The sequence below is a fragment of the Lolium perenne genome, chromosome 3 (genome assembly GCF_019359855.2).
Source record: "Lolium perenne isolate Kyuss_39 chromosome 3, Kyuss_2.0, whole genome shotgun sequence".
NCBI lineage: Eukaryota > Viridiplantae > Streptophyta > Magnoliopsida > Poales > Poaceae > Lolium > Lolium perenne.
Window position 1 is genome coordinate 5,733,661 of NC_067246.2, and position 11,429 is coordinate 5,745,089.

Below are 11,429 nucleotides of genomic sequence, written 5' to 3' on the forward strand. Positions count from 1 at the left end.
TTTAACGGAGTCAGGGCCCATCATAACTTCTTTGTTTGTAGTTGGTTTATCATTGTTCAAAATCAATCCTTTGTCCACAAATCATTTATTTGATCACAAAGTAAACCATACCTACAAGGTTCAATATGTACTTCGATCTCCATGGCTAAAACACTTTACAGTCATGGGAGCCGTGATCGTTGTGGCCGCTTCCGAAACCAATTCCGATGTTGCGCTACTCTAATCATTATGCTCAGGTTCATAAACCTTATCAAATTATATTGTCCTCCCACTCAAATACTTCACTAGAAACAATTTCTCGGAAATAAGAAACATTGACAAACACTTTTGTCTTTGTCTCGTGGGAAGAATTCCCAATTAAATCTCTGGGATAACCAACAAAGACATTCATCCGATTTTGGTTGTAAACTCTTAGACCAAAATTTAAAGAAAAGACTATTAGGGTTTATACCCATACCATAACTTGTATGGTGTCATTTCAACGGATCATGATGATGCTCTATTCAGTGTAAAAGCGGTAGTCACTAAAGCATAATCCACAAAAATATAATGGCGTCAGAATATTTTATCTCATCATTAATCCAACAAGGTTTGGATACATCTCTCGGATACTATATAATCATTATGATACTCCAAGAAATGTGAGTTGTAGAACAATTTCATGACTCTCTTAGATGTTCGCTAAAACTCGTAATTCAAATATTTTCACCATGATCCAATCATAGATATTTGATTTTTCTATTACGATGATTTCCACTTCATGCTGAAATTTATTTGAATCCATTCAAATATTTCAAACTTCTTCCTTATTGAATATATCCACATATATACTCAATTCATTGTTGAAAGTTTTCATGAAGTAGAAGAATCTCCAGCACACAACTATGCCCAGTGAACCACATACATCATCATGTATTTTTCCACTAAGTTTGTTGCCCGTTCAACTCTTGGCCTATGAACGGTATTTTAATCATTCTCTTTAGAAAAGATTTGCAAGTGCCAAATGATTCAAAAATCAAATGACTCCAAAAATCCATTTGCATGGAGTTCCTTCATGCGTTCCTTTCTAACATGACCTAAATGGCGGTTCCACAAATAAGTGGAATTCAAATCATTTGCCTTATGGCATTTTAGCGTCAGTGTTATGTATGTGTGTTTCACCATTAAGATTTATAATAACTTATCCATCGTACATGGAGTAATGTCATAATTTAAACAACTCATTGTTTTCATTTGACCAGAGTAAAATAACAATTATTAAGTTCTTTATCATAAATTCTAAGGGCTAGATAGAATGCCAACGACGAACATAATAACACTTTATATTTGTCCCAGACGTGCATTCCTATCATATTCCTTGTCAGTCACTTAGGCCATTGTATTCTTGTATTGCGTTGTTTTTGTATGACACTTCATACCAACCAATATAGTACTAATATCCAAGAATTTCATAGTGTGACCTAACTAGGAATACAACCATAACATGCATATCATTTATATACACCTGAGCTAGACTTTCTAGTCTTTTCTTTCTTTCTGCCAAAATATCTTTTGCAGTTTCTCTTTTAGCTTTCCTCATTATTCAGAAAAACACTTCAACATCAATAACTTCTAGGTTTGTTGGTCTAATACCAATAACCTTGAGGTTCTTATTTTGAAGTTGATCATCATATGACAAGTGTTCTAGATTTCACTATTAGTAACTTTGTAATACAATGAACAATTTCACTCATAATTTTATCCATCAATTCATGACAACTTTCTGAGACCATGTCTGTACATGCTAGGCTCATAAAGTTTAACCTCAGTATTCGCATGTGCAAATCTGGCTTGCACCCGTTGTAAGCACACGTAGAATCTATAACACCCGATCATCACGTGATGCTTCGAAACGACGAGTCTTAGCAACGGTGCATACTAAGGATGATAACTTCATGGATATGCGAATATCGTTAGTGCCCCAATAGTTGGAGGATTGTGACGCCTGGCGTCTTCAACCTTCATGCATTCCCATAAAACTTATGAGTTTATGTAGTCTCACCAAATTTATATTCTATCATCTTGCAATAAGGTCTTAGATATCACATATATCTCATACCTTGATTATTTTTGAAAACTAAATTTTCAGCTCCTTACTTTTCAAACAAATTTGAACTTCAAGTTTCACGGAGACAAGATAACTTTAGATACTAATTGAAACCATAGCTCTTTGAATCAATAATGTGAGGTTTACTAAAAGTTTGCAATAGGACTTAATCAATACTTGATTTTTTTTAACAATACGGTACCAATCCGTAAAGTTTCTTGTCAGATTTTAACAGTATTTCTATCTCAATAACAAGACTAGCGCATGGTAGAAAGCGGATGCCAATACTACAAAATTAATACAAAATACTACTTAGACTATGTTTATGATAATTAGTTCATGTTTTAATCTAATTACTGATGATCTCCCACTTAATACAACATCCCTCATAATTGTTAAGTGGTACACGATCCAAATCCACTACACCAAAACCGATCATCACGTGAGATGATGTAGCTTCAATGGTGAACATCAACATGTTGATCATATCATCCATATGATTCGTGTTCAACCTTTCGGTTTCCATTGTCCCGAGGCCGTGTCTGTACATGCTAGGCTCGTCAAGCAAACCCAAGTATTCCGCGTGTGCAACATGGCTTACACCCGTTGTATGTTGAGTTTATCACACCCGATCATCACGAGATGCTTCAAAACGACGAACAATGCAACGGTGCATACGAGGGGAGAACACTTTATTATCTTGATATTAACGTGAGGGATCATCTTATAATGCTACCGTCGCAATCTAAGTAAAATAAGATGCATAAAGGATTAACATCACATGCAGTTCATATGTGATATGATATGGCCCTTTTGTCTTTGCGCCTTTGATCTTCATCTCCAAAGCACGGACATGATCTCCATCATCAACGGGCATGATCTCCATCATCGTCAGCGTAACGTCAAGGTTCATGGCGTCATCTTCATGGTTGTTCACCTCATGTAGCAACTATTACAACTACTTTGAAATACTACTCAACATGAAATTTAAAGACAACCATAAGGCTCCTGCCGGTTGCCACAATACAATAATGATCATCTCATACATATTCATCATCGTATTATGGCCATATCACATCACCAAACCCTGCAAAAACAAGTTAGACGTCTCTAATTTGGTTTGCATATTTTACGTGGTTTAGGGTTTTCGAGTAAGATCTAATCTACCTACGAACATGAACCACAACGGTGATACTAGTGTTGTCAATAGAAGAGAAAATTGAATCTTCACTATAGTAGGAGAGACAGACACCCGCAAAGCCTCTTATGCAATACAAGTTGCATGTCGAACGAGGAACAAGTCTCATGAACGCGGTCATGTAAAGTTAGTCCGAGCCGCTTCATCCCACTATGCCACAAAGATGCAAAGTACTCAAACTAAAGATAACAAGAGCATCAATGCCCACAAAACCATTGTGTTCTACTCGTGCAACCATCTATGCATAGACACGGCTCTGATACCACTGTTGGGATACGTTGCATAGAAAACAAAAATTGTCCTACCGCGAGAACGCAATCCAAGCCAAGATGCAATCTAGAAGACGGGAGCAACGAGGGGATGATCAAGACTAACCCTTGAAGATTTCCAAAGCCTATAAGAGTAGGCTCTTATTGCTGCGGTAGACGATCACTTGCCGCTTGCAAAAGCGCGTAGAAGATCTTGATCACGGTGCCACAATCGGGCAGCACCTCCGTACTCGGTCACACGTTCGGTGTTGATGAAGACGACGTCCTTCTCCCCGTTCCAGCGGGTAGCGGAAGTAGTAGCTCCTCCCTGAATCCGGCATCACGACGGCATGGTGGCGGTGGCGGTGGAGATCTCCGGCGGAGCTTCGCTAAGCGTGCGGGAGAAGAGGAGGAGAGAGGGGGCGGCTAGGGTTTGGGAGAGGGGGTGGCCGGCCACCTAGGGGTGCGGCCAAGCTATGGGCTTGTGGTGGTCAGCCCCCTCTCCTATGCCCCTCATTATATAGGTGGAAGCCCCAAGAGTTGTAGTCCAAGTCTTCGAATAAGACCCCAACACCAAAACTTCCCAAAGGTGGGAAACCTACTCAAGGGGGAAATCCCACTCAAGGTGCGATTCCCACCCCTTCCTTGGGGGGTTGGCCGGCCACCCTTGGGGAGTCCACCTTGGACTCCTCCCCTCTAGGGTTGGCTGGCCATGCAAGGTGGAGTCCCTCCGAGACTCCACTTTCCATGGTGATTTCTTCCGGACTTTTCTAGAACCTTCTAGAACCTGCCATAAATGCACCGGATCATTTCCAAACTTGGAATATGACTTCCTATATATGAATCTTATTCTTCGGACCATTCCGGACCTTCTCGTGATGTCCGGGATCTCATCCGGGACTTCGAACAAAACTTCGAACTCCATTCCATATTCAAGTTCTACCATTTCAACATCAAACCTTAAGTGTGTCACCCTACGGTTCGTGAACTATGTAGACATGGTTGAGACTTCTCTTTGACCAATAACCAATAGCAGGATCTGGAGATCCATAATGGCTCCCACATATTCAACGATGACTTTAGTGATCGAATGAACCATTCACATACGATACCAATTCCCTTTGTCACGCGATATTTTACTTGTCCGAGGTTTGATCATCGGTATCACTCTATACCTTGTTCAACCTCGTCTCCTGACAAGTACTCTTTAATCGTACCGTGGTATGTGGTCTCTTATGAACTTATTCATATGCTTGCAAGACATTAGACGACATTCCACCGAGAGGGCCCAGAGTATATCTATCCGTCATCGGGATGGACAAATCCCACTGTTGATCCATATGCCTCAACTCATACTTTCCGGATACTTAATCCCACCTTTATAACCACCCATTTACGCAGTGGCGTTTGATGTAATCAAAGTACCTTTCCGGTATAAGTGATTTACATGATCTCATGGTCATAAGGACTAGGTAACTATGTATTGAAAGCTTATAGCAAATAACTTAATGACGTGATCTTATGCTATGCTTAATTGGGTGTGTCCATTACATCATTCATACAATGATATAACCTTGTTATTAATAACATCCAATGTTCATGATTATGAAACTAATCATCCATTAATCAACAAGCTAGTTAAGAGGCATACTAGGGACTCTTTGTTGTTTACATATCACACATGTATCAATGTTTCGGTTAATACAATTATAGCATGATATATAAACATTTATCATAAACATAAAGATATATAATAACCACTTTTATTATTGCCTCTTGGGCATATCTCCTTCAGCCAGATAACTAGGCAGCAACGCAAGATGCGGACGACATCGAAACCGCACAGCTGTTCGCCACCCAGCAGACGCAGCCAATAGCCGTGTCCGCCAACGACTTCGACGACATGCCAACACAGCCTGACATTGCTACGAAGAAGAAGGGGGAGAGCCGCAGGACACAAGGCTTCGTCCACGACGAGGATAAGTGTTTGTGTGAAGCGTGGCTCGCAACGACCCATGATTGTATTAATAGCGCGCATCAAAAGGGCAAGGCCTATTGGGCCAAGGTCTTGCAGTAGTACAACGAGACCAGGATGCACCCGCCCTACCATATCACAAGCCCTTGGACGGAAGAGTCCCTCCGGAAAAGATGGAACTACATCAAACAAGAGACAAGCAAGTTCTGCTCGGTGGTCGAACATGCCATTAACAACCCCGTAAGCGGCGCTGACGTCATGACAGTGATAAACACGATACAACCAACATCATTCTACACTATTTGCATCATTGTATGTACATCATTGGCGGCTATGATTGCATGTATCCCGTGCCTTGGAGAAGTTCAGGGCGACGCATAAGAAGGGCTACCATATGGTCCATTGCTGGGAGGTGCTCAAGAACAACAACAAGTGGATGACAAGCTTTGCGGCCTACAACGAAGCTATGAGGAATGGGACAGCGATCAACCTCGACGGCGAAGACGACGATCAAGGCCGTCCAGCCCTTCCACCTCATCCACGAGGCCATAAGGCTACAAAGGCCGATCTTATCCGGGAGGCGCAGGCCATTGCGTTCACCCAGAGCATGGAGAAGATAATGGCCGACAACCGTACGTGCCGCCATGGCTGCTAGGGACGAGAAGAGGCGTCTGGAAAAAGAGGCCGCAACTGCCATCTACCACAACATCGCGAAGGAGGTCCTCGATGTCCAAAGGCTGGACGCCGAGGCCAAATTGCGTGCATAAGACACAAGGATCATGCTTACCGACTTGAGCGGCGTCGACGACGACACCAGAGCATGGTTCATGAAGAGGCGCACCAAAATCCGTGTGCGAGACGCCTGATCGCCGGCGCCATGCGCCCAACACCTTGGCCTCCTTTTGGACTTTTTTTTATTGGTGTTCAGGCCTTGTTGTGCCCCTTTTGCTCCACGTTGCGCCGTACCAGCTGTAAAGTGTGATGAACTTGTTTCAGCCCTCAATTTGCGGCTGTAATTTCGTGCAAAGTCGACGCTATTCCATCTTTTTTGAATTCTGGCCTGCGCCGAAAATGCGTCGCCCCGCTGGAGCCAACCCCAGACGCAAACGGACGCCAGCGGACAATTTAGACGTTCGAAATGCGTCGCGCTGCTGGAGATGCCCTAAGTTTACAGCATTACGGATAACGCGTGGCGGCCGTCGATGGCCTGTAGTTCACTGGGTGTAACCCGGCCATGTTTTTTCCATAGATATTAATTAAGGTATATCTTCATTGCAATTTAGCTATAATTAAACTAATATAATCTAAACTTTTCTGGCCCGTGTAGCTGGCTTGACTCTCCCTGCCTTAATAGCCGCCAGCTTCGGCGCCCCCGGCCTCACCGCTGGAGCAACTTTGGCCCCCTTCACCGCCGCACATCGCCTCGGTGGCCCGACGCATCCTAGCACGGACCGCGTGCCTCCTAGAGTGGCGGGCGAAGGTCATGGCCTCCCACTGCACGCGCGCTGCCGTGATAGCACGAACTGTGTTGCGCCTCCATGTGGGCGGCCGTGATAGCCATGGCCTCCGACGAGCTCATTTTATAGCGCGGATGCCTGGCCGGGAAAAGGCCACGCGAGTGAAAAGAACGCGGCGGGAAAGCAGTGGAGTGGGCGAGAAGGACGTGACCATTTCCCGTGCGCGTGCCGCCCGGACCGGTTAAACTCCAGGGCGACGTGTGTGTGTGTGTGGGGGGGGGGGGGGGGGGGGGGTGTCCTCAGGCCGCCGCATACAAACCCAAATGGACCACATATCCTTCAACCCAACCAACGTGATGAAGTTCGACCTCGAGTCCTTTACAACCTCATGCTCTATAGCGAGATGATGCCAAATAATCCCTCCATTCCATTTCTTGCTGATAGCCAGAGTGATATTTTCGTCCCACAAAATCAGATATAAGTCGTTTTACATACTGTGTAAAAATGCAATTTTCTCTTATCCTGCATGTCTTGTCATATCGACAACACACGCTAGCTGTGGCCTCCACGTCTTGGCCTAGCACATTTTCTTCTCTCACTCTAAAAAGTGAACTATAAAGGCACTTTTTATAAAGTGTGGTTAATACTTTTCTTAACCCCGGTATAATTGGCACATGAAAAAAGGACATAAATTTACTCGCAAAAAAAAAGAAACTCGGAAAAAAAAGGACATAAATTTTTGTGGAACTTTTTGACATTTAGTGGCACTTCTTTGGTGGCCTAAAACCTCTACATGAGGTACTGGATACCCAGAGTGATATATTTTCTTCGTGTAAAAATGCAATTTGCTCTTATCCTGCATGTCCTGTCAAATTGACAACACACGCTAGCTGTCTTGGCCTGGCACATTTCTTCTCCCACTCTACAAAGAAGTACAGCTGACATAGAAATATGGCTCGGCCTACTCCCACCTTACAATGGCTTTACTTCACTCTGCAGTCTGTACAGCCCTTGATGGTGTACACAGTACACTGTACAGGGTGCTTCAGTTTGCCTTGAAAAAAACATTTTATACTAGGGAACGTCGCGGAAAGTGTATTTGGCTCATGGGCACAAATGCTCCCGCTGTTAAAAAAAATCGAAAATCATACATATTTGTTTTAAAAAAAATCTGAAAATAAATCTAGACATAATAAATGACGTAACCTACAAGCATGTAAAATTTTAATATGAAATTCTTTATATTGTAGACTACATAAAAAGACAAAATCTGTTGAAATTTGGAGATTTGAAATATGCATACCCACATCCACATGTTTGTTATTTTTGTGTAGCCCAGAATTTTTTGTATTTGAAATTAAAATTTTGCACGTTTGTGGGACAATTCATTGGCTACACCATGATTTTTTCCTAATTTTTTTTTGAAACACATAAATGTGATTTTTATTTTTTTTCTAAAATAGCAGGAGCACTGGTGCCCAGGAGAACCAAATCTGTGTCCGAAACGTTGGGAGTAGTTTACTGCCTTTTGGGAGCGTACAAGGTGATACTGATACAACCTAAAATGGAGAATATGGGTAAATCGCCCAAGCTGGGTATCGGGGATTTAAACATGTGAGCCGGAATTTTGTGCTGAATTTGGAATAAATCTTGACAATAATAGAAGGAGAAGTAGCTGTCAAGCTTCATGCACAAAATAATGCAACCGTTAGTCTGAACTGTTGAAAAGTCTATTATGCATAATCCATTTATAGATTTGAACATATTAAATTGATAAACTAGCCAATTATTCCAAAAAATCCAAACTGATGAGAAGGACTAATACAATCCACTTATAAACTTCAACATATTAAATTTGATACACTGGCCAAATATTCCGAAAATCAAAACTGATGGAAAATACTGGTACAATCCACTCATACACTTCAACAGTAGCTCCTTGTGCAGTGGTGGAAAAGTTCAAAGTTCAAACACTAATGGATACACTTACACGGGCAGAGGTTTCCCTTGTACCTTTATAGGCGAAAATAAAACCTAAGGATAGGATGGAGTGAAACTACAAAGACGTACGTGCCAAAGACAAGCAAAGTAAATAGTTGAACCCTCTGACCCCCGGATGTTGCTGTGATGAAGGAACAGGCAACAGTCACGGCGAGGCCCGACAGCAGACTTTTTATGAAACGGAGGGTTACTATAGACGACATGGTTTTTTTCATGGCCAGCAGCATTACCAGCAATGTGATTGCTGTTGCCATGGTAATCGTGTTGAAGGCCAAGTACAAACATGCTGTTTCAATACTCGCGGTCGCGGTTTTTCCACCTGACTTATAACAGTGGTCACAGCTGGACATCCCGACTGGCGGATGCAGGATCGCCTGGAATGCGATGCCCACAAAGAGCGTTGTCACCGCCATCAGCCAGCCCCGCATCTTGTCCAGAAAATCTTTATCAGCTCCTGCATCGGACAATGCCTCATCGCAACTTTCAGCAGCTTTTCTAGCTTCTGATGCTGCTCTATCAGCACGGGGCACCGCTGGGAGACTATCACCATCGGCTGCATCGGCAACGATGGCGGCAGCTGTGGCTGCATCGGCAACGATGGCGGCAGCTGTGGCCGCAACACAACGGTCAGCAGCTTCTCGAGCAGCCGCCGCCGCCGCCACTACTCTGACACCACCTGCTGTAACACAGCAGTTAGCAATTTCTCGAGCTCCCGCAGCCGCCGATACAGCGCGGCGGCTTGCCGCAGCACAGCTTACTGCGGCTCTTCGAGCTGCCAACCCTGCTGCGACTGCATCCTTCCGTGCTTCCTTAAGGACGTCAGCGGATTCTCGATATGCTCTGCGTGCTTCCTTATGGGCAACACTGCATATAGGAGCCTTTCGAACTAGCAATGCCGCTGTTCCGGCATCGTCGCGTGCCAGAACACAGCGGGCGGCAGCTGCTTGAGCCTTCACTGTTGCTGCCTTCGCTACGTCACATGCCTCCAAACAGCTGTCAGCACATGCATTTGCTGCTCGAGCTTTTAGTTCATCTCTCCGATGGTTGTTCGCAGCAACTCTTGGAGTTGCCACATCATTGCCAGCAGCACCAGGGGCAACAGCTCCATCTGCTGCAGCATATGTGCCATTCACCACCGGGCTCTGCATCTCTGGTCGATCTAGCCTGCTTTCCTAGTATATCTCTAGCTACCTCTCTAGCTATGTCCAGCTGAGCTGTAGGTGCTTTGCACATTATGTCACGTTTATATAGACACTCCAAATAATTACCTTTAGATTAGTCTGGATAAAAAAATCCACAAGTGGAGCAACATATGTTTAAATCAAAATGGAAAAGGGAGAAAAAAAGACGCATGGGCCTTTGTGCCGTTTGAGTCTTTTCGACCAATTAATACTTTGATTAGCTCTTCTATGAACGTAATTGGCCAATCTAACCGTGGCTTGCACGTTGATACTAAAGAGTACGTAAAAGAGAACCCATGGTTGATGGGTTGGAGCACACACTATCTAGAGGGATGCACGCGGTCGTAACAGGCCCAGTTTCTGTGCACAAGGCAAGCACCATGTTGTATGAACGTAATTAACCAGCCTAATCGTGGCTTGCACTTTGATAAAGAGAATCCATATGGCTGGTAGGTTGGAGCACATACTATCCAGCTGGCGCACCATGTCGCTGATGAATAGAGTGGAGGTAAAATGTCTTTTCAGGAACAATAAGAGTGCATGAATGGATGACCCACGATTAGCAGCGCTTCAAAGTTCAGTTCACACCTTTTGTTCAATTTAACAACAGATTGCAAAGTAGGGGCAGATGAAATAAAATGCCAACATGACATTGGCGTGAAAAGCTCATGTGCCTGCGCTAAAGGGGCCGTGAAGGACTTAGTGATAGAATATATGTGATGTACACCGTGTATTCCTGACCGTGTATGTGTGGTATATGGTATAGGGGCAGTGCTAGCCGTGGGGCGTCCGATTGCAGATACCAAAATTGGCTGTTGTTCCCGCTGTTGGATCAAGATAGTATGCTGTCACACACGACGCACGCGTTGGTTCCACCCCATCTCATATTTATAGAGAAAGATCAAGGCTAGAGGTTTTTGTTCAAATTTCGGAACACTGGCGCCACTTTTTCGTCGCTGCTTTTCGCCTCCCGCCATTTCTTGCCGATAGAGCTTCTGTTCCAATCCATCCATCCATCACCATTAAGGAGAAGTTTTTACTTGAGGATGGACCGTCCAGATCATTTTGCTGCCGCGGATTGGTGACATGGAGGAAGGTCACGTTAAATAAGGAACCTCCTAGCTAATTACGTGGGGCGTTTAATGTTGGAATTTTGGCCCATATTAGATCAACACAATAAATATTCCAGAATTTCCTAATAAATTCTAGAGGCCCACATGGCCCATTCATGCATGGTAGGGGTGGGACAAAAGTTTAGTCCCACATTGCTAGTTGAAGAGAGT

General features: G+C 43.8%; 1 protein-coding gene across 1 annotated transcript; it reads right to left on the minus strand.

Annotated features, from left to right (window-relative positions):
- Positions 1–8,836: 8,836 nt before the first annotated feature.
- Positions 8,837–10,132, minus strand: LOC127325547 (uncharacterized). The gene has a single exon (XM_051352339.2). It carries the CDS (start codon positions 10,111–10,113, stop codon positions 8,980–8,982), a length of 1,134 nt encoding a protein of 377 aa, XP_051208299.1. The 5' UTR covers positions 10,114–10,132; the 3' UTR covers positions 8,837–8,979.
- Between the last annotated feature and the right edge of the window lie 1,297 nt (positions 10,133–11,429).

Bases quoted from the DNA above. Each gene is read 5' to 3' on its own strand.
- LOC127325547 (XM_051352339.2), bottom strand. From the start codon at position 10,113: ATGCAGAGCCCGGTGGTGAATGGCACATATGCTGCAGCAGATGGAGCT.